At 37.0% G+C, this 27,059-nt stretch overlaps 2 protein-coding genes and 1 long non-coding RNA gene across 52 annotated transcripts in view; 2 read left to right on the top strand and 1 right to left on the bottom strand.

Moving 5' to 3' along the window:
- Window positions 1-17,868, bottom strand: part of LOC105234162 (nicotinamide/nicotinic acid mononucleotide adenylyltransferase 3) — a 35,933-nt gene extending 18,065 nt beyond the window's left edge. For 5 of the 50 annotated variants that reach the window (XR_007421515.1, XR_007421517.1, XM_049447430.1 and 2 more), the window contains exons 1-14: window positions 17,709-17,867; window positions 17,409-17,618; window positions 17,170-17,327; window positions 16,866-17,105; window positions 16,696-16,797; window positions 16,469-16,620; window positions 15,711-15,838; window positions 15,473-15,630; window positions 15,167-15,406; window positions 14,997-15,098; window positions 14,775-14,926; window positions 579-682; window positions 330-487; window positions 31-267 (exon numbers count right to left, since the gene is read on the bottom strand). Coding sequence is in view for 36 of the 50 variants with exons in the window: in XM_049447430.1 (XP_049303387.1) it covers window positions 31-267; window positions 330-487; window positions 579-682; window positions 14,775-14,926; window positions 14,997-15,098; window positions 15,167-15,406; window positions 15,473-15,630; window positions 15,711-15,838; window positions 16,469-16,620; window positions 16,696-16,797; window positions 16,866-17,105; window positions 17,170-17,327; window positions 17,409-17,523 (2,046 nt within the window). In the remaining 14 variants the exon portion in view is untranslated. Of the gene's footprint in view, window positions 1-30; window positions 268-329; window positions 488-578; window positions 683-6,771; window positions 6,924-7,000; window positions 7,103-7,169; window positions 7,407-7,468; window positions 7,627-7,717; window positions 7,848-10,535; window positions 11,864-11,940; window positions 12,326-14,272; window positions 14,422-14,774; window positions 14,927-14,996; window positions 15,099-15,166; window positions 15,407-15,472; window positions 15,631-15,710; window positions 15,839-16,468; window positions 16,621-16,695; window positions 16,798-16,865; window positions 17,106-17,169; window positions 17,328-17,408; window positions 17,619-17,708 lie in introns of those variants that run through there. The other 45 variants (XR_007421519.1, XR_007421525.1, XM_049447441.1 and 42 more) reach the window with 37 other exon arrangements.
- Window positions 7-15,404, top strand: LOC125776235 (uncharacterized). The gene is made up of 4 exons (XR_007421530.1): window positions 7-146; window positions 6,878-6,928; window positions 7,045-7,285; window positions 15,283-15,404. It is a non-coding gene; the product is annotated as an uncharacterized LOC125776235 (long non-coding RNA).
- A 346-nt stretch (window positions 17,869-18,214) lies between the features above and the next one.
- LOC105234161 (protein phosphatase Slingshot) lies at window positions 18,215-25,691 on the top strand. The gene is made up of 8 exons (XM_011216447.4): window positions 18,215-18,429; window positions 20,366-20,409; window positions 20,476-20,668; window positions 20,735-21,210; window positions 21,272-21,337; window positions 21,403-21,597; window positions 21,665-21,934; window positions 22,033-25,691. Exons 1-8 carry the CDS (start codon window positions 18,319-18,321, stop codon window positions 25,292-25,294), a joined length of 4,617 nt encoding a protein of 1,538 aa, XP_011214749.2. The 5' UTR covers window positions 18,215-18,318; the 3' UTR covers window positions 25,295-25,691.
- Window positions 25,692-27,059: the final 1,368 nt, after the last annotated feature.

Below are 27,059 nucleotides of genomic sequence, written 5' to 3'. Positions count from 1 at the left end.
TGTCTGAAATATATTTGCGCTAATGCATACATCCTTATCTGCCCATAGCCCTGGCACTGCAAATGATTCTAGTAAATCAGCTCCACACAGCAGTTTCAATTGCACACCATCCTGCCTCTCACGCAAACCGGGAGGCATCCAACCAGGTAGAGTACCGTTTATATCACTTTCTAGTGAGTTGATATAGTTATTCATATAATTTTGATGGTACTGCAGAACGGAGATTGTGCGCGACCATTCCGATTGTTGTATTTCCCAATCCGAGGGCTTAAAAGTAATAAGGCAAAGAAGTTAATAAATAAAGCCTGTATATGTTATAACCAACTTACTTTGATCCATGTTGAGGATTGCAAAGCTAATTTCAACATAGCAAATCGATGTGTACCAGCAACGAGTCCTTCCTTCTCATATGAATCATGTGTGGGCGACACTATGCCACCAATGACCTCATGTGTTCCTTGTGTTTTGAAATAATTGCGGGCAATTTCTATATCATAAAGGAAAAATAAAATAAAAAATATATTTCATATATTCGCATATTTAATGTGAAAGCGTTTAATAGTATTTCACAATCTTACCGATCATACTAAGGTGCATTGGCGTCGGTGGGCTGAAGGAACCACAGGCTATCAGAACAATCCGCTGATTATTCATTTGTTCATCTTCAATTATTGTCGTCGGACTGCAAAGAGTAGAAAGCGAATGACTCAATTAATAAAAAAAATATATTTTATTTTTGAATTCATATTCCACTATTTTGGTCATCTTTTCAAAAGGAAAGCCTATATTTAAAAAAAAAATTTAACTAGTAATATTGTTAATCTTATTAAGATTAAAGCACTTCAGTTGGAAATATGTAAATATTTTTATATTTCATCTCTTTTCCTTCAAGCTTTAGATTTAAAAGTAATGTTTTCAAAAAAGTTCCACGGGTTTTTAAAATAAAAAAATATTTTATCGTTCTTTTTATACTCTCGCAACAAAGTTGCTAAAGAGAGTATTATAGTTTTGTTCACATAACGGTTGTTTGTAAGTCCTAAAACTAAAAGAGTCAGATATAGGGTTATATATACCAAAGTGATCAGGGTGACGAGTAGAGTTGAAATCCGGATGTCTGTCTGTCCGTCCGTCCGTCTGTCCGTCCGTCCGTGCAAGCTGTAACTTGAGTTAAAATTGAGATATCATAATGAAACTTGGTACACGCATTTCTTGGCTCCATAAGAAGGTTAAGTTCGAAGATGGGCAAAATCGGTCCACTGCCACGCCCACAAAATGGCGGAAACCGAAAACCTATAAAATGTCATAACTAAGCCACAAATAAAGATATTAAAGTGAAATTTGGCACAAAGGATCACATTAGGGAGGAGCATATTTGGAAGTAATTTTTTTGGAAAAGTGGGCGTGGCCCCCCCCCCCCCTATTAAGTTTTTTGTACATATCTCGGAAACTACTATAGCTATGTCAACCGAACTCTACATAATCGTTTCCTTCAGACATTTCCATATACAGTTCAAAAATGGAAGAAATCGGATAATAACCACGCCCACCTCCCATACAAAGGTTATGTTGAAAATCACTAAAAGTGCGTCAACCGACTAACAAAAAACGTCAGAAACACAAAATTTTATGGAAGAAATGACAGAAGGAAGCTGCACCCAGACTTTTTGTAAAAATTGAAAATGGGCGTGGCGTCGCCCACTTATGGACCAAAAAGCATATCTCAGGAACTCCTCTACCGATTTCAATGAAATTCGGTATATAATATTTCCTTAACACCCTGATGACATGTACGAAATATGGGTGAAATCGGTTCACAACCACGCCTTCTTCCAATATAATAAAACTTTACACAAATACGGCATTTGAGCTGAGGTATCCCTTGTGGAAAAATTGTCGTGATCGGACTATAACTTTTCAAGGTCCCTGATATCGAACACGAAGAACTCAGTGCCAAACCTAACCTAACCTAATTTTTCACCGAAAATATCGGTAAATCTCCCAGAATTTATTTGTAATTAATTTTACAGCAAAATAAAAAAATATGTAAATGACGGATAATGAAATCTCGATTATCACTTTATCATGCGAGAATATAAAATGTTCGGTGACACCCGAACTTAGCCCTTCCTTACTTGTTATTTTTTACTTCGATGACGCAATGTTATGTATTGAGTAGCTGTTCACAAATCAAAGCTCTTTCAAGTACTGACTTATTAATATTTTATTTTTATTTTGTTGATGTAATGATGTTGAACTTTTACTATATTATGATGAAATTCTCAAAGGCAAAAGGGATCAGATAATAAAATCGCCGAAACCGTGAAAGTTTCAAACTTTTAGAATCGGACTTTCGTCAAAATAAAATCTATGCTGAACTATACCCTAGTGCTTTTATGTATAAATCAATAAATATCAGGAACTACTTGAGTACCCAAGTAAACATTGGTAAGGCTGAGCTCAGGCTACTACCGGGGTCACAGTTGGCGGATAGTGGACGGCCTACGCTAAGTGGGTTAGCTGCGAATAGTAATACGCAGCCCCCGACCAAGAGCTGCAGGAGAGGAGGGCTTGGCTCAAAATGCCTCACGCGCCCAATGAACCTCCCTCGAAGAGGCGAGAAGATGCCGCCTTAAAATAAGCGTCTACAACCCCCACCGTGGTTGCTCCGAGGGAGAACCTACCCAAGAGAGGGAGGCAACAAAGCGACGAGGGAACAGAAGATGACGAAAAACAAATAAAGAAGGGCTAAGTTCGGGTGTTACCGAACATTTTATACTCTCGCATGATAAAGTGATAATCGAGATTTCATTATCCGTCATTTACATATTTTTTTAAACGTGATACCTCAGCTCAAATACCGTATTTGTGTAAAGTTTTATTCCGCTATCATCATTGGTTCCTAATGTATTTATTATACAGAGAAGGCATCAGATGGAATTCAAAATAGCGTTATATTGAAAGAAGGCGTGGTTGTGAACCGATTTCACCCATATTTCGTACATGTCATCAGGGTGTTCATTGAAATCGGTAGAGTAGTTCCTGAGATATGGTTTTTGGTCCATAAGTGGGCGACGCCACGCCCATTTTCAATTTAAAAAAAAAAGCCGGGGTGCAGCTTCCTTCTGCCATTTTTCCGTGAAATTTAGTGTTTCTGACGTTTTTTGTTAGTCGGTTGACGCACTTTTCGTGATTTTCAACATAACCTTTGTATGGGAGGTGGGCGTGGTTATTATCCGATTTCTTCCATTTTTGAACTGTATATGGAAATGCCTGAAGGAAACGACTCTATAGAGTTTGGTTGACATAGCTATAGTAGTTTCCGAGATATGTACAAAAATTTTTTTAGGGGGCGGGGCCACGCCCACTTTTGCAAAAAAATTACGTCCAAATATGCCCCTCCCTAATGCGATCCTTTGTGCAAATTTCACTTTAATATCTTTATTTATGTCTTAGTTATGACACTTTATAGGTTTTCGGTTTCCGCCATTTTGTGGGCGTGGCAGTGGGCCGATTTTGCCCATCTTCGAACTTAACCTTCTTATGGAGCCAAGAAATACGTGTACCAAGTTTCATCATGATGTCTCAATTTTTACTCAAGTTACAGCTTGCACGGACGGACGGACAGACATCCGGATTTCAACTCTACTCGTCACCCTGATCACTTTGTTATATATAACCCTATATCTAACTCTTTTAGTTTTAGGACTTACAAACAACCGTTATGTGAACAAGACTATAATACTCTCCTTGGCAACTTTGTTGCGAGAGTATAAAAATCCTGGGCAAAAGCCCATCAGAATTGAGACCAGTAAAATTCTGATTATGATGTACTGGAAAACCGATACGGATTAGATTGACAAAGGGCTGGGGAGGGCAGTATTCTGCCACCTCAGTAGATAGGAGTGACATCTTATCGAAATGGCTGGCAGATTAATACTGCTCTCACCTCCGTCTCGTTAAAACCATGCCAGGTCTTCAAGTACGTTCAATGCACGTCGCCAAAATTTCGTGCCCGAACCTGGCTCTGAACATAAGCTCCCTTAAGGCCTTGTGTCAACCCTCGCGTGGCCTCCCTGCTTGCATAGATAACCACGGGGTTCATTAAGGGCGACTGACAGACATCACCTTATCAACAGAACGCATGGCATGCTCAATAAGTAATTGGAAAGTCCTGGAGGACTACACTGGCAGCGATCATTACTACGTCTCTTTTATGACCGACACTGGAAGAAACGCTCACCAGCTCAGGAAAAATAGAGGAACATGAAAGTGGAATATCTCGAAACTAGACACATCGAAATTAATCGCCGCAATAGACGAGCAGAGCCTATCTACCGACCCCTCCCTTACAGCAAGAAAAACAGTCGAGCACACAATGCTTAATAGAACCAAAGCCTGCCATAAATCAATGCCCCAGGCTACCCACAGCGAACGTAAAGGTGGACTGAAAACATCGCCGAACTCAGACGCACATGCCTCCGCCTTCGCAGATCCTACACGAGATCCAGGCGCAGAGGAGCCGCACCCCAAGAGGCCGAGCAATACAAAGCAACAAAAAAGGAGCTGAAGCACGCCATCGACGACAGTAAAAAGAAAAAATGGGAGGAACTACGGGAGGACATAAACAGAAACCCCTGGGGGCTAGGGTATAAAATAGTGATGAAAAAACTCGGCGCTCGAGCAAAGCCACCTGACATAACTGCCGCCAAAATGGATCAAATCGTGAATGTACTATTCCCCACACACGAAACAAGGGCCAGTGACCCAGAACAAACTCTAAGCACTGCGCAAATCCCCCAGTTTACCCTTGAAGAGCTGCAAGTAGCCACGGGCAAGCTCAAGGCCAACAAATCACCCGGCCCGGACGGGATCCCTGCAGAAGTCCTCAAAATAATCGCTGCAGAACGCCCAGGAGTACTACTGAATATGTACAACGCCTGCCTTAAAGCTGGAATATTCCCTGAACCCTGGAAAAAGCAACGGCTGGTGCTAATCAGTAAGGGAAAAGGAGACCCCAATTCGCCATCAGCATACCGTCCATTGTGCATGCTTGACACAGCGGTAAAGCTACTACTTAAGCCTAGACTAGAAGCGGCTATCAACGAAGCTGGAGGACAGTCGCCTAGACAGCACGGTTTCAGACACGGCAGATCAACGTAGAAGCCACACAGCGCAGATGGCATAAATATAAAAGAATAGTGTTGCTGGCGACTCTAGATGTCCGAAACGCCTTCAACAGCGCTAGATGGGTAGATATGATCGACGCCCTCGAGAAAACCTTCAAAATACCCGACTACCTCAGGGCGGTGGTGCGGAGCTACCTCAGTAACAGGAAACTGCTGTACGATACTAAAGAGGGATCACGACATATAGCAGTCACGTCAGGGGCAGCACAAGGATCCATTCTAGGCCCAGATCTGTGGAACATTAGCTATGACGAAATATAAAAACTAGAAATGCCAGATGAATCGTATCTAATTGCGCATAGCCACGACATTGCAGCAGTAATCACAGCTAGGGATACAGAAGAAGCACGAAGAAAGCTGAACATGGTCATGATACGGACGCAAGCATGGCTCGACACACACAGCCTCCAGCTCGCCACGGAGAAAACTGAGCTACTGCTGCTAACAAACAAGCACATACCTCTCGAGATAAACATGCAGACGACTACGGATATCCTTAGGACAAAAAAAGCCGTTAACTACCTAGGCGTAAGACTGGACCCTAGACTAACCTTCTGGGTATAAATCCAGCACGCCGCAGGTAAGGCAGCGAAAATCACGTCTCAACTGAGCCGATTAATGGCTAACATAGGAGGACCCAGCCAAGGAAAGAGAAAGCCCCTAATGTCGACGACGATCAGCGTCTTATTATACGGAGCCGAAATCTGGGCAGACGCGCTTAAAAAAGAAAACCGCCGTAAGGCAGTGGCTAGAGTGTACCGCACCGCAGCCCTCAGAGTTGCATCAGCCTACAGAACAGTATCAGGCGACGCAATACTAGTTATAAGAGGCAATGCTCCAATCGACCTACTAGCATACGAAAGGAAAAAGCTGTGGGAGCTAAAGGAATCACCCGGCAATAACAAGAGCGCAATACAACAAATAAGGAAAGATACGATAACATCATGGCAACAAAGATGGGAGAATGGAAGTCGCGGCAGATGGACGGCCAGGCTGATAAAAGATCTAGATTTATGGACAAATCGTAAATTCGGAGAAGTAGACTTCTACACAACCCAGCTGTTATCCGGCCACGGATACTTCAAAAAGTACCTCGACAGAATGGGAAAAGTCGAAGAGCCGACATGCCTATACAACGACGCGACAGACGACGACGCTGAACACACATTCTTTGAATGTGAGCGCTGGCAAGGAGAACGCACTGCAGTACAAGACCTGGTCGGGCCAATAAACGCTGACAATTTAATCAGTGTCATGTTGGAGAGCGAAACAAACTGGAGGATTATCCAGAAATACGCAGCAATCTTGCTACGCATCAAAAAGCGGGACCTGGACGCAGGTGCGCAGATGTAAATCTCTCAATGAGAAAAATGGAACGCCACCCTGAAGTAATGCAAACGCGGTCCCAGGGTGGGCGACGGTTCCTTAGAGGGGGGGTTTTTAGTGACCTGCAAGTGGCACATACCGCTGCTGTGACGACAGCACAGACGATGAGAAAGGCATTTTCCACCCTCTCCCGCAAAAAAAAAAACCCTAGTAAATATATGTACATGCAAAAATTATTTTATAAATGGGTGTAACTTACGTTTGACAATTAAATAGTCCTTGCATTTGAATATAATCAATGACCCTGTCATCGAGCAAGTATTTCACAGACTGACCGCTCGAAATAAGACTTCGTATTATTGTAGAACTTACTTCGTTTGGTACACAATTCGTTATTAACGTAATATGATCCTTTGGTAAGAAAAAAAAGACATCAAAATAATTTTGTGACCACTACTAATCAAAACAAAACTGTTGATAAACCATACCTGATATTTTTTCAACATATCTGACTCCAAAATGAATTTTTCAGGATTAGAGCCATAGCGGGATATTACCACTAAACCATGATTGCACACAATATCTTCAATCTTAAAAAATAAGCAAATGAATGAATTTGGATATGAATGTCTGAAATATATTTGCGCTAATGCATACATCCTTATCTGCCCATAGCCCTGGCACTGCAAATGATTCTAGTAAATCAGCTCCACACAGCAGTTTCAATTGCACACCATCCTGCCTCTCACGCAAACCGGGAGGCATCCAACCAGGTAGAGTACCATTTATATCACTTTCTAGTGAGTTGATATAGTTATTCATATAATTTTGATGGTACTGCAGAACGGAGATTGTGCGCGACCATTCCGGTTGTTGTATTTCCCAATCCGAGGGCTTAAAAGTAATAAAATAAAGAAGTTAATAAATAAAGCCTGTATATGTTATAACCAACTTACTTTGATCCATGTTGAAGATTGCAAAGCTAATTTCAACATAGCAAATCGATGTGTGCCAGCAACGAGTCCTTCCTTCTCATATGAATCGTGTGTGGGTGAAACGATGCCACCAATGACCTCATGTGTTCCTTGTGTTTTGAAATAATTGCGGGCAATTTCTACATTATAAAAGAAAAATATAATAAAAAATATATGCCGTATATTCGCATATTTAATCTGAAAGCGCTTAATAGTATTTCACAATCTTACCGAACATTCGAAAGTGCATTGGCGTCGGTGGGCTGAAACAGCCACAGGATATTAGAGCTATCCGAGGCAACATGTCCTTGATTGTCGACATTCTTTTCTGGAACAATAAAGAGAAAAATACACAGGTGTATTTTGCAAACACGGCAAGTTGACCTTCGAGAACGAGAAATTAGAATACACGTTCTCTGCTTCGAAACAATGAAGAATATAAAATGACGAAATGGCGGTGTTTTTAAAATAAAATTTCAATTTTGCTCGAGATTTCTAGTTTTTAGTCTGCCAAATCCGATTTTTGATCAGAGTAAACTGGCAGGTCACAGGTATAAATTCGAAAAGTGTGGCTTTAAGCAAAATCAGAGAACGTATAATATAATACTATAATAACACATAAACATACATTTTATTATATTTACGCCGGTTAGTAGGCGAAGCTGATACAGCGACAAGGGAAGCGGTGACAATCGGCGGCCATTCGTTTTTTTTTCGGCACAGCTTAAATTTTCAACAACACAACAACGCTTTGTCGTCGCGTCAGTCCTTCGACACATTGACTTTTTGACAAAACGTGAAGTTCGGCCGTTGGTTGCCCGTGACAACGGAGTTTTTGTATGAAACAATGGGTGTATCTATTTACATACATACAAAGTTGTGTGTAGACAAATTTACAAACATTATGTGAATGATTCTTTCAAATTTGTTTACATGAAATTGCATACATACATATGTACATATGTGAATATGTGAACTTTATGCGTACGGTTTTTTAAAATCTGTTTACATATACACTTAATTATATGCATATGACATGGTCTTTTAAGATGTTATCAAAACTTCTAATGCCCAAAGCAAATAAATACATACGTAAATCTTGTATTAATTAAATTTTTAAGTAATAATACAAATATGACTTTATTATCCATTTCAACAGCTTTAATGGAATTCATCATTAAATGGGCCAAATAACACATATATACATACTTGTATACATACATATGTGCTTTGATATCAAATATATGGATAATATCTATAAATGATATCCATAGCCGTTTGCGCATTGTAAATATGCGCTCAACAATGCCGCAGTAAATCGGGCAGACAGCTGACATCATAAGACGTTCAGCTGGTCTACCCTTGAAAGCACAGTTGCGGCAATGTAATGCATTGACGCAACCGGCAGTTCTATGGCCTTCCTGACCGCACCTCTGACAGACATCTAATAAAGCCCTACAGTCAGCCACGCTATGATCAAAAACCATACACCGGAAGCAGCCAGCGACGGGGCTATCCGGTCGCATCTGGAAGGAAAACCACTTGATGTAGCACCTACCTACCTCCAAGAGGGCGGACATCATCTTGTCCGTTCGCTCAAGGACGACATTGGTCCTACCATCAGCGGCCACCACCAGGGATGACTGACCATCCTTGCGTCAGACATCTGGGCCGCCGGGCTGAAGTCCCGGAGGTTCAACCGGAATAGCTCCTCCATAAATTCTTCATGAGGGATCTCCGTGTGAACCCCTGGAACACAACCCGAGGACCCAACTTCCGGGTTACAGTGGCGTCCAACCCCACCTCCTCAAATTTTTTGTTCTTCACCACACTTTCCCTCTCTAAAGCAGAAGGAGTGCGAAGAACCGCCCACCTCCCTCGTTTTGCCGGACATCAAGGACCCTCACTCCGAGTGAGGGACCCACCTCCTTAACCACCTTCTTTATTACTTCCTTAGAGGAAGTTGCAGGCCCCTTGCTCCTAACTGCAACTGGCCAGGTCTCTACAGGCGGACGACGGAGCCGGCACAGACCTACCCGGCGGCGTAAAGTGCCCCCCACAACTTTCTCTAAGGGCATCAACCTGGCCATGAAGATGGGCATTCTCGGTTATTACCGTCATTAGGAGTTCCTCATACTTTGAGGCAAACTCCAGCAGCCCCTTCGCAGCCACAACAGGGCTAGCTATCAAGCGCGCAAGAATGCTCAGTAGCAATCGCCACCTGAGCGGTTGACTACAGCGAAAAAACGCGAGGGCACACCGCACAATCCAAGCAGAAGCCCAGAAAGGCCACTCAAAACGGGTGCCGGAAGGAACTTTGTCCCCGTACCACCCCGAGTCGACCGATGTGAAAAATGAACCAAGTCACACCGTGGGTTCAAAGCTCACCACTACGACCAAACAAGTCGCAAAGCTAGCACTTCCCGCACAAGGACAGGCACAAGCACCTGTAAAGCAAAAACTGCCCAAGTCCTCCCCGCAACACGGGCAATTGAAAGCTAGACGCACCGCACAACTCACACTCGATAGGCAATTCAGCCGGCAGAGAACACCAACGATACGGTACAGCTCTGAAACTGTGTGACAGCTCAGCAACTACAACCGTATGGCAGTCTACGTAACCGCAAAAAATACCTGTTGCAAAACCCACTTTGCCCCCACACTCAACAAAAAACTACTTGCTCTACCCGCCTAACGAATTCAAAAATCCAAAAATCTACCTGCTCCAAAAATCACTTAACTCGAAAAATCACCTACTCTAGTAAAAACACTTGCTACAAAATTCTATGTGAGCACACACAACCGAACAAAACTACTTTGGAAAAACAAAAACCTACTCCAGCAATTGTGAAAATTTGTGTATGTACAAACGAGTGTACACAAACATGCTTATACTTTTTTTCTCACAACGCCTACACTTCGAAATCAGAAAAAATTATTAAAAATTAATACTGAAAACGTCAGAAAGCAAAAAATTATGCTACCACGGCCTATGATAATGTAAACGAAATGCCCCTAACACAAAACAACAACAAAGAAGCGTACTTACATGTATTCCTCAGCACGAAATTGTATCTTTACAGTACGAGTATGTTAGATATTTTTTTTAAATATTTTCACACAAAAATGCGAGCGCACGTCTTCACACACTGAATCACAACTATAGAATGATCGTTTACATGCAATCAAAATTTATAGTATTGTAAATTACAATTTTTTGGGGTTTTGGGATTCGTGTTTTTTATTTTTATTTGGTTTTAGCTTAGCAAATTATTTTATTTTACATATTTTATGTGTATATTTTGTGATTTAATAGATAATATTATACAGGGTTGCAAATAAAGTATTAATATAAATTAAAATAATTGTATTAACATTTAATTTTTTTTTTTTGATTTTGTAATCCTGAAAATCTTTAGTTAAGAAAGATAATAGTTTTCGAATTTCAAATCCCAAATATCGGATTAAAAAGTAAAAAAAAATGAATGCTAAACGTAATTAAAAATAAAAATAATTTAATAACAAAATATATGGATTGGAAGATTAAAATTATATGTGTTTTTTAATTCCAATTACCGGATTGAACGATGAAAATATTTTTTTTAATTCCAAATACCGGCTTGAACGATGGAAAATAATTTTTTAATTCCAAATACCGGCTTGAAGGATGGAAAATAGTTTTTTAATTCCAAATACCGGATTAAACGATGAACTTATTTTTAAATCTAAATATGCTAATTTACAATTGAGGATTAAAATTAAAAATTCAAAAAAGAATTGAATTTAGATTTTTTCGCGCTTGCGCACTTCCTTTATACAATCAAACGAATAATATTTCAACAATTTTTAATTCCGATTTTGCAACTGAAAAATTAATTTAAAAAACTAAACATTGAAATCTAATTATACTCAAAATTATTTTATAAAAAATTACGCAACCCTGCTCGTCTATACATACATTACTTTGGTGAATTTAGCGAGAAAAATTCGGAATTGTGATATGCTGTGCATTTAAAGATAGAATATGTTTTGCCTAGGGAAATAGTCGTTTAAAAATTCATGACTAATAAAATATCATTCTGTTTTAATCTAATATTATAGTTTATAAGTTCCACCACACCAAACTGCATGTAACTGCAAATTATTGACAAACATCACACATACACATACATATTAGAAGTTTCATTTCAGTTAAGCGTAAGCAAGTATAAATTGAATATTTTTTCACTTTCAGCAAGCACTCTCCATTTACAACATCCTTTTAACAGCCATTATTTGGGTGCAACATCATTCACATGTTTTCTAAGCGCTATCAGGAACATTACACCAATAATTTTAGACATTCACAGCATCTGTCTTTTTCTTTTTAGCCTCAGACTGCAAAAAGAAGAAAGCGAATAAACACAATTAATAAAAAAAAATATTGTTTTTTTTTATTTAAATTTTTAATTCACCTCATCCCAACCACTGCCAGCGCGCTGGATCTCCGTTACAACTTTCGTACCTTTCTCGGACGTCACCACCTGCACAACTTGACCTGGCCCATTACGCCTTGGTAGCAACTTCTTGGCTGCGGTGATATTCTCATTGCCACCACAACAAAACACGTTCATGCTTGACGGCTTACGGTTATCTAAATTGAAACTATTTAGAAAATTTTTAATAGAATAGTCGCTCTGATCCATATGCACAGCCTTCACCGGCTCATCGGCATCATCTTCGTCATCAGATGGCGAATTATTGACGGATGAGCTGGGATTAGTATTAACACGATTTAAATAAAAGTTGTTATATTTTTGTGGGTATGTTGTTAAACGGTTTAGTCCAATCATATACTTACTAACCGCACAAAGTTTAAAGTAGCATAAGTAAAAACAATAATAAACATTTTTTAGTTTATTTTGAAAAGCTTGTGAGCATTTAAAAACTGTTATTCACAAGCAATTTTAATGAAAAATATAATAAAATATTTTTTAGACTATATAGAAGTAAGAAGGAACTATATGAGAACTACCTATACTGGGGGTGGCTAATAAAACATAAAAAATGGATAGAATTAACATTTAAATTAAAAAAAATATTTATTATATAATACCGAAAATCTTAAACAAAATTTAATTTTAAAATTTTTAATTCCGAATACAGGTTTGAAAGCTGAAAAATATTTTTTTAATTCAAAAACCGGTTTGAACCATGAAAAATATTTTTTAATTCCAATACCTGGTTGAAAATTGAAAAATATTTTTTTATTCCAAATGCCGGATTGAACGCTGAAAAATATTTTTTTTTTAAATCCAAATGCCAGATTGAAAGATGAAAAATGTTTTTTTAATTCCAAATACCGAATTAAAAGCTGAAAAATATTTTTTTATTATTCTAAATACCGAATTGAACGGTGAAAAATATTTTTGTTAATTCCAAATACCAGATTGAAGGCTGAAAAAGATTTTTTTGGTTCTAAATACCTGATTTAATGAGAAAAAATATTTTTTTATTTCCAAATATGTACTGGATTGGAAGATGAAAATGATTTTTGTTTTTTAATTCCAAGTACCGGATTGAACGATGAAACTATTTTATTTTTAATTCCAAATACCGGATTGAAATTTGAAAAATATTTTTTTAATCCAAATACCAGATTGAACGATTAAAAATATTTTTTTTACTCCAAATACCGGTTTGAAAAAAAAAACAAAATAATTATAATCCCAACTTTATAATTAAAAAAATTTGTTATTCTCGAATTCACATAGTTCGCGTTTGCGTTCTTCGTATTCCACCATTTTTGTCAACTTTTGAAAAGGAAGGCATATATTTAATCAAAATTTAACTAGTTCAAAATTGTTGTTCTTATTTACATTTAATTCCTTTTAATAATAGTGCTTCAGTTAGAAAAATTTAAATATTTTCTTTTTTATCTCTTTTCACTTAAGAAATTGTTTCAATATATTACAGCGGTTTTTTAAAATAAAAAATATTTTAACATTTTTTTTAATTTTATTTCGATTATGGGATTCAAAGATAAGTTTTCAATTTTTAATTACAATTTTCAAAAATTTAAATTTTTAATTCCAAATTTTCGAAAAATTAAACTTTTAATTCCAATTTTTGAAAATTCCAAAATGTTAGGTATTAAAAGTTACATGGTAATTTCTAAAGTGGTAATAAAACATTTAAATACTACTTTTAAAATAAATAATAAATTTTCAAGTTCTGATACTGATTTTTTGATTAAAAATTATTTTAATTAATTAAAATTATATTTTAATTTTTTAATTCCAATCAAAATTACGATAACAATTTAAAAAGGAATTAAATATTGAAATTATAATTTTTTATCCAAAAAACTTCCTGTAAAATATTCACAACTCTGCCTACACTACTATATATGTATATACCTATTTTTATATATTTCTCCTAAACATACATACATACATATGCACATACGTGCATACATATATATTAAATGATGCATGTTTGTTTACATTTGGATGCGCATAATGATTTTACAAATGCTAACGCAGATACTTACATACATATATACATTTCTATGTGCTATTAAGACACAAGGAAAGTAGTCATACATTAATTTTAAATTATGGAGAATATAAATCTGTCATAGAGTAATCCGAAATCGATTTCTATGCCTCGTCTGCACATAGAAATGCACATATGTACATATATGTATGAAATGATATGGAATCACTCAACATTTAATTAGCATGCAGTTGATTAGTAAACTGAATTATTACAAACAAATTGTCAATCAGTTTAAAGGCAACTCACTCTCCATTAATAGTTTCCACTTAATTGTGACAGGTTGTCGGTTTGTTTCTGCAATTTTTAATCGCATGAAACTGCTTTTTAAACTTGGACTTTTATAAGGCGGAGTGATGTTGTCGGAAAGAGCAATATTTACGGTAGTATTATGTCACCTAAAGCTCAGTTGACCCAGGAAAAGTTAAAATAGACAAAACGCAATGTTATGTATTGAGTAACTGTACACAAATCAAAACTCTTTCAAGTACTGACTTATTAATATTTTTTAATTTTGTTGATGTAATGATGTCAAACTTTTACTATATTATGATGAAATTCTCAAGGGCAAAAGGGATCAGATAATAAAATCGCCGAAACCGCGAAAGTTTCAAACTTTTCGAATCGGAAATTAATTCTATGCTGAACTATATCCTAGTGCTTTTATGTATATATCAATAAATATCATGAGCTACTTGAGTACCAAGTAAATATACATGCATAAAATATTTTATAAATGAGTGTAACTTACGTTTTACAATTAAATAGTCCTTGCATTTGAATATAGTCAATGACCCTGTCATCGAGCAAGTATTTCACAGACTGATCGCGCGATATGAGACGTCGTGTTAATGTTGAACTCATCTCGTTTGGCACCCAATTCGTTATTAACGTAATATGTTTCTTTGATAAGAAAAAAAAGACATCAAAATAATTTTGTGACCACATCAAAAACACTGTTGATAAACCATACCTGATATTTTGTCAACATATCTGACTCGAAAATGAATTTTTCAGGATTAGAGCCACAGCGTGATATTACCACTAAACCATGATTGCCAACAATATCTTCAATCTTAAAACAAAAATTAATTTCTTAAATTGCATACGAAATGCTTGAAATATATTTGCGCTAATGCATACATCTTTATCTGCCCATAATCCCGGCACTGCAAATGATTCTAGTAAATCAGCTCCACACAGCAATTTCAATTGCACACCATCCTGCCTCTCACGCAAACCTGGAGGCATCCAACCAGGTAGTGTACCGTTCATGTTATTTTCTAGTGGTGAGTTGATGTAGTTATTCATATAATTTTGATGGTACTGCAGAACGGAGATTGTGCGCGACCATTCCGATTGTTGTATTTCCCAATCCGAGGGCTTAAAAGTAATAAAGTAAAAAAGTTAATAAAAAAAGCCTGTATATGTATGTTATAACCAACTTACTTTGATCCATGTTGAGGATTGCAATGCTAATTTCAACATAGCAAATCGATGTGTACCAGCCACGAGTCCTTTCTTCTGATACGAATCGTGTGTGGGTGAAACGATGCCACCAATGACATCATGTGTTCCTTGTGTTTTGAAATAGTCGCGTGCAATTTCTACATTATAAAAAAAAAATATAATAAAAAATATATGTCATATATTCGCACATTTAATCAAATTTATTTCACAATCTTACCGAACATACTAAGGTGCATTGGCGTCGGTGGGCTGAAGGAACCACAGGCTATCAGAACAATCCGAGGCAATATCCGCTGATTATTCATTTGTTCATCTTCAATTATTGTTGACATTATGTTCGTCGGACTGCAAAGAGTAGAAAGCGAATGACTCAATTAATAAAAAAAAATATTTTATTTTTGAATTCATATTCCACTATTTTGGTCACCTTTTCAAAAGGAAAGCCTATATTTATAATAAAAAAATTTAACTAGTAAAATTGTTAATCTTATTTAGATTAAAGCGCTTCAGTTGGAAATATGTAAATATTTTTATATTTCATCTTTTTTCCTTCAAGCTTTAGATTTAAAAGTAATGTTTTCAAAAAATTTACACGGATTTTTAAAATAAAAAAATATTTTATCGTTCTTTTTATTTTTTACTTCGATGACGCAATGTTATGTATTGAGTAGCTGTTCACAAATCAAAGCTCTTTCAAGTACTGACTTATTAATATTTTTTAATTTTGTTGATGTAATGATGTTAAACTTTTACTATACTATGATGAAATTCTCAAGAGCAAAAGGGATCAGATAATAATAAAATCGTCGAAACCGCGAAAGTTTCAAACTTTTAGAATCGGACTTTCGTCAAAATAAAATCTATGCTGAACTATATCCTAGTGCTTTTATGTATATATCAATAAATATCATGAACTACTTGAGTACCCAAGTAAATATACATGCATAAAATATTTTATAAATGAGTGTAACTTACGTTTTACAATTAAATAGTCCTTGCATTTGAATATAGTCAATGACCCTGTCATCAAGCAAGTATTTCACAGACTGATCGCGCGATATGAGACGTCGTATTATTGTAGAACTAACTTCGTTTGGTACCCAATTCGTTATTAACGTAATATGTTTCTTTGATAAGCAAAAAAAGAACATAAAACAAATTTGTGACCAAAACTAATCAAAAACACTGTTGATAAATCATACCTGATATTTAGTCAACATATCTGACTCGAAAATGAATTTTTCAGGATTAGAGCCATAACGTGAGATAACCACTAAACCGTGATTGCCAACAATATCTTCAATCTTAAAACAAAAATTAATTTATTAAATTGCATACGAAATGCTTGAAATATATTTGCGCTAATGCATACATCCTTATCTGCCCATAATCCCGGCACTGCAAATGATTCTAATAAATCAGCTCCACACAGCAATTTCAATTGCACACCATCCTGCCTCTCACGCAAACCTGGAGGCATCCAACCAGGTAGAGTACCGTTCTTGTCACTATCTAGTGGAGAGTTAATGTAGTTATTCATATGGTTTTGATGGTACTGCAGAACGGAGATTGTGCGCGACCATTCCGACTGTTGTATTTCCCAGTCCGAAGGCTTAAAAGTAAAAAAGTAAAGAAGTTAATAAATAAAGCCTGTAGAGATGTTAAAACAAACTTACTTTGATCCATGTTGAGGATTGCAATGCTAATTTCAACATAGCAAATCGATGTGTACCAGCCACGAGTCCTTTCTTCTGATATGAATCGTGTGTGGGTGAAACGATGCCACCAATTACGTGATGTGTTCCTTGTGTTTTGTAAAAATCACGTGCAATATCTATATTACAAAGGAAAAATACAATAAATATATATTCGCATATTTAATATGAAAGCGTTTAATAGTATTTCACAATCTTACCGAACATGCGAAAGTGCATTGGTGTCGGTGGGCTGAAGGAGCCACAGGCTATTAGAACTATCCGAGGCAAAACGCGCTGATTATTCATTTGTTCATCTTCAATTATTGTCGACATTATGATTGTTTATATAATTCTTGTCTCGAACAATAAAGAGAAAAATACAAAAGTGTATTTTGCAAACACGGCAAGTTGACCTTCGAAACAATGAACTAATGAAACCGTAGAAATGAAGATAAGTCGCAGAACGAAGGTGTGCATTGATAAGAACACTTTATTATCTTATTCTATATAATACTTACGTTTAATTAATCTCAGAAGTATTTTATAAATAAAGTTAATATAAAAAGCTATGAATATTTGCACAAGTTCTCAATTCATACAGAAAATTTATACACAAAACTTTAAATCATATGTTTGTGTGTTTATATTATTCAATATTTACGAAACTAGTGCAAAGGGCAAAATAAAATATTGTGAGCGCCATCTGCTGGCCTAGATATATGAAATAAATAAAAGCGAATAACTTTCAAGATGCCACCCCTTATATGCTTATTTCGTGTTTCGAATGGGTCACAATGGTATATTATTGTTAAGATAATTGTAAAATTTAAATTAAATGTTCATAATTATTTATTTATAAATTGGTGTGTGAAATATTATAACAATTTTTTTATTATTTATATACCCGTAATTTATAACTGTTATACCCATGTAGCAAAGTTATGTTACTTCTCGTTTTGTTGTGAATCGATAACACTAACAAGTACTACCAACCTGACAATGTTCACTCAAACTGACAGCAAACTGACAAGTAAATTTTTTTGTATATTTGTAGTCAGCCGTAATTATTGCAATTGTCGTGCGTTGTGCAAATAGTTATAGTGATCATAAGTATTTAAAAATGAATTTATGAAAAGTTCTACTGGCGAAAAACGAAGGAAACTCCGCCAAATGAGCATGGCATTGGTGACCGTGCAGCGTTCGCCGAGTGTTACTGGTTCGCCGCCACAATGTGGCTCGGTGAGTTTGTTTGTCCCACAAAGGGAGCGACTCTAAAAAGATGGAAAACATTTTTCCACTCCCTTTTATTTGTTAAAATTCAGTGAATTCCGTAAAGAGTTATTGTTTAGTGATATAATATGTACTTTATTCAATTTTTATTATATGTTTTCCACAAATATGTACAATACATAAGTGATGTGCAGTGACTAAAATAATTTTCTTCTGTATATATTGAAGGGGAGGAGACGTAATTTCACATCGACTCCCTATGCAGGAAAAAGATATTGTGACAATTCCACCTCCCTAAATCTAATAGAAATGAAATATGTCAAAATAATAATAGTAAGAGGCAAATATGTGTATTGAAGCAGAAAACTTAAATAGCCTAGTGACTTTGTATGTTACACGATCGTAGGTTGGCTGTTTTTTTGCATAGTGCCTATGTTAGTAGTTTGCTGATGTTTCTTTTCTTACATATTTCCTCGTTGCCATTTCATTGTCGCTACAATCATACCGAAATGTGCAAAAAAGGAAAAGTGCGTTGCGCAAATGCCAAATTATTCACTTTTTTATGTGTGGCCAATGGTATAGTAGTTGGCGTTGACTTCGACGTCGCGATCATCCGTGCGAACATTTATGTTTTTTCTTTAGTATATGTTTATATCGGCTTTTGTTTTGCTTTATTTCTTTACATTTGTTTTGTATTTAGTAGGTTCGAAATACTGATCTAAGTTTGATAATGCATGCAGTCCGTTGAAATTGTTACTTCTTGTTCTTTTTTGTTAATACTTGATTATGAAGCGAAAATAAAAATGAGTAATTTAGATGATGCTAGTACTTCCGGTGTTTAATTGATTATCAATTAAGGCGCTAACTAAAAGACCACCTTTAAAAGCATTAATTTACAATAACAATGTTAAATATAAATCTGTCGTAATCTCAATAGTGCACATACATATATTATTTGTATATATAGTATGTATATACATTTGTATATTTAATATTATATTCGAAGAAAATATATTTTCAGCCCACAATTTTCTTGACCTTGTTCTGAACAGACGCAGACGCGAACATCAATGCTATTACGAATATAGATATGTATGGCACAAGTTTATATGAAAAATATGAACGTACATACATACTATATCTTTATATACATACTTACATACATATAAGCACATTTTAGATCGACAACAATTGTAATTATTAGCATTCCCGTGAATATTTTGGTATATTCGCATATTCCATGAATGGTCTCTTTGTTTTGCCTCATATCAAATATTTTGTTTGTATGTACATATATATACTTGTGTAAATGTTTACGCGTTATTATTTAACATTGCTAAATAAGTTTCCTTGTTTGGTTGCAATTATTTGGTTGTTATGGCATCACTGATTGTTATCAATGATGGAGGTTTTAAGTCTTGCTTATCATAGGGGTTTATAATGACTCACACATTTCACTGCCCAGCAATTATAAGAGGATTATCTACTGATAGTGTTTTTATTTATACAAAAAGTTAGAGTATTAAAGTTTTTGAACGAAAAAAAACTACGTTTTATATGTTTTTCAACTCTTGTTTGTATATAATAATTAATAATGAAATATTTGTAAATTATTTCATTTCACTTTATCCATTATTGATATGAAGGTCCTATCCTCCTTTCAGAGTCATTAACTAATAATTTGATATTTACATTTGTAGTTAGTATGTAGTGAATACTCGTACAGTGTAGAATAGAGGGGGTAGATATGGAACAATTCCGCCCGGTGTGCTAAAGGAAGCCCGCTGCACTTCAAAAATGTTTTGCAAATTGTGTTCCTGCAATAATACAATAGAACACTGAATAAGAAGTTATTAATACAGATGGGTCTTTAATTCATCCTACTTTTCACACCTTTCAAAAATTGTTCGCAACATTTGTTTATAAATTGCTGTTTTATTTACAGGAAGGAGAAACTGAGGATGATGAAGGCAATAGATCTGAAAAGAGGTAATATAAATACAAACATTGCCCTGATGTATTCTTAAAATATATATTTTTTCACACTTCTTATAGCGAATGCTTCTTTGCCGTTAAGGACACTGTTTTGGGACTTGCTCTTAAGGATGTTCCAGCAAAAACTAATGAACGTCGCGCAAGTACAGATTCGGCAAAATCTACTAATAGCACACAAAGTAATAATTCTGATATTCAACAACACTTACAATCAATGATTGATCTACTTTACCCAGAGGAAACCTTGAAGATGGTAAAGTATCCAACTAGTGCATATTGTAGTATTATGAATAACTAAAATATTTTGTTTTTCATATAGGCTGTTAAATTAGAGTCCCAACGACCGAATCGCACAAGGTATCTAGTGATTGTATCACGTTGTTGTTACCGCCCCACAACCACCGATCGAAAAAATAAAATTATGCGACATAATTCGACTAAAGCGAACAATGCCATAGCATCGGCAAATATCGTTACTATGCGTCAATCGTCAGCGGATAGTATTAAACGAACGCCACAACAGCAGCAGTCACAAACGGAGTCAAGTAGTGGCGGTGAGGAGTCAACGGATGCTCAAGACAAAAATTACACCAGCGGATCTCAATCTGCGAAAGCAACTCAACGGCAGACCATAAAAAGTGATACAGAGAAAATCAGTGCCTCAGGCGATAGTAAAGTTTGCGAGGATGGTGTCGAAGAATCCTGTCTACTGGGCATTGACTGTAACGAACGTACCACAATTGGACTTGTATTGCCGATACTTGCCGATACGACAATACATCTCGATGGTGATGGGTAAGACTACAAAATGTATGCCTATAATTTTATATTAATTAAATAATTTTTATTTGTCTAGTGGTTTTAGCGTTTCAGTTTATGGTAAAACCCATATTTTTAAGCCTGTTTCTGTGCAAGCCATGTGGTAAGTTTATGCTTATACATAAGTATATAACATAAAAATCAACAAATATTTATTTATCTTTTAAGGTCTGCATTACAAACATTACATAAAGTATCGCAAAAGGCTCGTGAGAATAATTTCTATCCGCGTGGTCCATCGCACGATTGGACATCATTTTATGATAGCCATATCGAATCTGAACAGTCTTGCCTGAATGAGTGGAATGCTATGGACTCAATCGAAAGCCGACGTCCCCCTTCGCCAGATGCCATAAGAAACAAGTATGTCAAGAAAAAAATTATACAGTTATATAATTATTAATTATATGCTTATGTGTTTTCATTATAGACCAACCGCAAAGGAGGAAACGGAAAGTGTTATAAAAATGAAGTTGAAGGAAATAATGATGTCAGTGGATTTAGATGAGGTTACCTCAAAATATATACGTGGTCGACTTGAAGAACTACTTGATATGGATTTAGGCGAATTCAAGTCATTCATTGATGCGGAAATGTTAACCATCCTGGGTCAAATGGATGCACCAACAGAAATTTTCGATCATGTCTATCTTGGTTCGGAATGGAATGCCAGCAACTTGGAAGAGTTGCAAAAAAATGGGTATTTTATTATTTTTATAATATTAATATAGATATGCTTTAATATTATAAAATACATATTATACAAAAGTACACCTTATTAATATGTATTTATTTCAGTATACGCCATATACTTAATGTAACTCGCGAGATCGACAATTTCTTCCCGGGTGTATTTGATTACTTTAATGTAAGAGTATATGATGATGAAAAAACGAATTTGTTGAAACACTGGGACAACACATTTCGTTACATAACTCGTGCCAAGTCGGAAGGCTCTAAAGTACTGGTACATTGTAAAATGGGTGTCAGCCGATCGGCATCAGTGGTAATCGCTTACGCCATGAAGGCATACAACTGGGAATTTAAGCACGCACTGCAACACGTTAAAGAACGCCGCAGCTGCATAAAGCCGAATAAGAATTTCCTGAATCAATTGGAAACTTACCGCGGCATGTTGGATGCCATGAAGAATAAAGAAAAACTGCAGCGCAGTAAAAGTGAGACGAATTTGAAAAGCACAAAAGACGCGCGTCTACTGCCTGGCAGTGAGCCCACACCACTCATACAGGCCCTAAATCAATCCAAATCGAAGTCAACCGGTGGTCATGACAATGTAAGCTGTGGTGATAACGTTGTGGCATGTACCGATGGAAACATTTTGAGTGGCAAAAGTGTTGGACGATCAAAAGTTTCAGCCGCCATTAATAGTGGCGGCACAAATGAAGCCAAGCAACGTCGCCTGGTGCGTCGGTCTAGTAGCACATCACCGCAGGCGGTGCCACACGTGCCACATATGACAGTAGTAATTAAACAGCAGAGTCAATCGTTGGAAAATCTAACGCCGGAACGAAGTGTAGCAGAGGAGCCGAAGAATATGCGTTTTCCCGGAAGTAATGGCGAAAATTATAGTGTTACCCAAAATCAAGTGCGTCATATACAGAAGAATGTACAACCGCCGCCACCTCCACCGCCGCCGCCTCCTACAACCATTTCACAACATCAGTTACAACAAAAGAAACAGAAACAACAAATAGCATCTGTGCGTACTCGTGTGCAGGATCTAGAGACACATACAAATATACGCAAGACGGCCGACGATCGTAGATCTCTTAACTTGCAATTCGGTCGATCGGTGTCTCACGACACTGGCACAACAGTAACACGCATGGAAATGTTACCTTGTTATGGCGGCGACGCCTCAATGCAAACGGAGCACAGCCCGGTTTGGACATCGTCTGCAAAACTCATAACACAGACATCCAACCTAAAATCTGCTGCCGAGATTGGAGGTGGCGACGAGGCAATCGTTCAAAATAGATCAAGTACGTGTTCCGACACCACAAATATAAGTGAGGATATTGCAAATAATGCAATGGATGCATCTCCTACTGAGCCTACAAAAGAGGAGCAATTCAAAGTGGACGGCAGACGTCATAGCCGCAAAACTCAGTCCTGGACTGCAATCAGTGGTACAAGTGACTTGAGCGGTGGCAGCAGAAGCGGTGGTATTGTTTTAGATCGTCTCAACGTTCTGGGTGCAGGTACGAGTGCCAGCAGTTGTGCTACCAGCAAATTGGGCTCTAATAGCAGTATTGATTCGATCTCATCGAGCGTCGCATCTTCGACGACTACCACATTAGAGGAACGAGTGATAACTCGAACCCATAGGCATCGAGATTTGCCCTCACGGCATGCCTCTTGGGGTTCAGGAGATACGAAAAGCGCTGTACCAGTACGAAATAGTTCCTGGTCAGCATATGACAGCAATCGCAACTCCTGCCAATATGGCGGCGGAGCAATACTCGAAGGGCAAATACATGAACTTAACATCAATAAGAGCAATAAGACTGCCACACAAATTTACCAGAGTGGATCGATGCAATATCAGCATCAACATCATGTGGGAACGGTGAAGCGCACTAAACAGAAATTGGAACAATGCGGTAGCACTGGCAACAATCATACGCTGAAGAAATTGTGTTCAGAAAATGGTGAGCGTTCGTCTGATGAAACCACAGTAGCCAACAGTGCAAAGCGCATCGCCAAAGGTGCAATTAATTTGTTTCGAAGTGCTTCAGCTGCCGGTTCAACACGAACCCGTTGTCCTCCATATCGCTGCAACAGCGTCGAAATTGTACCCGGGGTTACAACTACTTCAACTGGCGGTAGCAATGCCGGTGCGGACGTATTAGCATGCCAGATGGTTATGCGTCGAAGTGACGGCAGCCGGCCGCTCCACAATGACTTATTTTCAGCTTCCTCTGCTCCCGAATCGTACACAATATCCGATATACAGAATAAAAATATGTTACCACCTGAATCTGACACAGTCACAACTGTAATATCCGGCGTAGACGAAGATGAGGAGACCGTATTAATGCGAGGAAATGTTGGCAGTAGTGCTAACACCACTGATCAACGTATGTCCGGTACTGTGCAAATACTCAAAAAAAGTTTTGAGGCCAAAGCGGGCAGTGGTAATAGTGGCAGCGGCGCCACTAGTGGAAACGTATTACAAATACAAACTGCAGTCTTGCCTGCGAAGAAAGGTCATCACTCATTGCCTTCTTCACCAGTAGCGCAGCATGCGGATCCACATCATTCCCGCCAACACAATCCGCAAATTGCATTGACTGCAGACGTTACAACAACAGGTTCTACAACGCACAGTCTCACCGCAGCACCACTCTGTGAGACTGAAACAGCTCCTGAAATGGTTGATTCGACATCAAGCACTATAAACGCAATAACGCAGTCTATATTTACGCCCCTCTCTACTGCATCCACGACAATGTCAGTGGCATCGTCGTCTTCGTCTACATCGTCGACATCATCGAGCATGTCTGATCCATATGTTGACCGCAACGTTAAGGTGCTGGTGCATAAATACCAAACGCCAACTCCGATCGTGCCCACAAGCAAACAAGATTGCCTTGTGGGCTCTAACCCAATATCTTCAAATATGTCCTTCTCATCTCCTTCATCCTCCTCCTCATGTTCAGTACCAACAACACTAGCGTCGGTTGCTAGTTCCAACAGTCATTCTAAACCCCGCCGTCATTCCTATTATGAAAGTGGTGGTCATGCGTCGCACAAATCTATATCGATGGGTAGTAGTAGAACTGGCGGCGCTATTGGCGGTCGTTTGGCACACCACGAGTATAGTGATAGCAGGCCGCCTCCTGCACCAGCTAAGACCACTCAATCATCGCATGGAAACAATTCTCAGCCACCTTTGGGAGACAATGCCCAACAGCAACCACAACTACAGCAGCAACAACATCAGCGTCGTTTACAACAGCATGGCCGCACGCATCCACTCAGTCGTCTAACGTTACCAAAACAGAGCTTCAATACAGCCGCTTACAATACCATGTAAATTATATCAGCGATGTCGCACCGTCCCCTTAACCAAAATCTGTGTTTGGTGTACTCATTTGTATAATGTTGTAACAGCACTTCTTCACAACCACGCCCCGAAAAGCGAAAAACTCATACACACGCATCATTTCAGTGCACTGTTGAACAGCCCCGATATTTTTTTTATAATGTTAGTGAGTGTTTAAGATCTGTGTACAATTTATATGCTCACTTAACCTCCAGTTACTCTTTATCAGCTTCGTTTCCCGCGCAACCGCTTCTTTGCATTTCTAAGCATTTTCTAACCAATCCCTAAACTATATAAGTATTTTTCTAAGGGGGAAAAAGTTTGTTGCTGCTTGCATTTCTAAAATATTTGTTTATTTTGATATTGTCCACTGCCAGCGCGACAAAAATTGTCTTCCGATTACGCTTCATTAATCAACTTTAATCGACATGCAAATAATCTCAATCACAAAAATGAAATTTAAGTTCAAGTGCACTTCAGTCGTCATAGCAAAGAAATATAAAAGATGATAATTTTTATAATTAGTATTCTAAATACTTTGCATTTCTTCGCCGCTACTTTATATAATTTTTTAGCGAACTTATTTTTTTACAGAGCGTTTTCTACGCGTGTGTGTGAGTATTTCACGCTATTTTACATTATATGTCGCCCTCACAATATCACTAAGCACGCTAATTTCTTTCCATAGTTCACAGCTTGTTCTTTAAACTTTTATTATAACTTAAAAATGTTAGCGATGCAATGTACTGATATAGTTATATATACATATATTCATTGCTAATTTCTATTTTTATTTATATCCAATCTCTCATGCCATTATCTTTTCCATGTACCGACTTATTTTATTTGTATTATTATTATATGCTGATTTTAACAAAATCATAATTATTTATAAACATAAAGATCGCATTAGAAAACGTAAGGAGCAGTTTTTATGTATGTACTACTACGTAGCGCTTTTTACCATTGCCGTACTGTATTTGTATTTTAATTATAAGCATTTGCAACAAATTCGGCACGACTCACCAATAAAACCATAAAATATATATTTATCCTACACTTACACATACACAGGAACAACTTCAACTACCACAATACCGCGATCATATAATATTTTGGAAAAGCACATTGCAAAAAAATGCATATTTAAATTTTTAACGAAACAAAATCAGCATAAGGCATACAAAATATTTAAAAATAAAAAAACAGTCGTCAAATCATAACATTAACTAATTAGCCAGCAAAAAAAGCAAATATTTTGTAAATATTGTAAGATTTTTCTATTTTTATGTTTGTATGAACAAATGGTTTTTAAAATACCTATTAAAGCTCATATTAAATACGAAAAAACTTTGGATTTGTTATTTTTTAGTGAAAATTATCAAACTGTGATGTTTTTCTATTTTCAGTACGTTATTATTATATTGAAAGAGAGAATTTTGTCACAATATTAATATATATTGATAAAAAATTCTGCGAAACATTTCGAATGCAGCGTATTATAGTACCAACGGAAGTCGCGTCAAAACCGGAAGAATACGAATTTATATCCGTCTAAGGGTCTGACCCCAGTACCATTTGCCATCATTGTTAGGAAACATTTCACCAAAGAATTCGAGAAATTTAAATTCAGTTTACTGTTGTTTTCTGTTTGGGTTTTTTTTTGTAGCAACAGACTGTGTCGCCCCACTGTCTGCGAGGGTAGGCACAAATTAATATTTTTAATAACATACGTTTACTAGCTAGTATTACATGA

This window comes from Bactrocera dorsalis, chromosome 2 (genome assembly GCF_023373825.1).
Source record: "Bactrocera dorsalis isolate Fly_Bdor chromosome 2, ASM2337382v1, whole genome shotgun sequence".
Classification (NCBI taxonomy): domain Eukaryota; kingdom Metazoa; phylum Arthropoda; class Insecta; order Diptera; family Tephritidae; genus Bactrocera; species Bactrocera dorsalis.
The sequence above is the reverse complement of the archived record's forward strand: the minus strand, read 5'-3'. Positions and strand labels throughout refer to the sequence as shown.

Coding starts and splice junctions, on each gene's coding strand:
- LOC105234161 (XM_011216447.4), top strand. CDS start 18,319: ATGAAAAGTTCTACTGGCGAAAAACGAAGGAAACTCCGCCAAATGAGC. Junction 18,430..20,365: donor CGCCGCCACAATGTGGCTCG/GTGAGTTTGTTT, acceptor TTTTATTTACAG/GAAGGAGAAACTGAGGATGA. Junction 21,598..21,664: donor CCAGATGCCATAAGAAACAA/GTATGTCAAGAA, acceptor TTTTCATTATAG/ACCAACCGCAAAGGAGGAAA.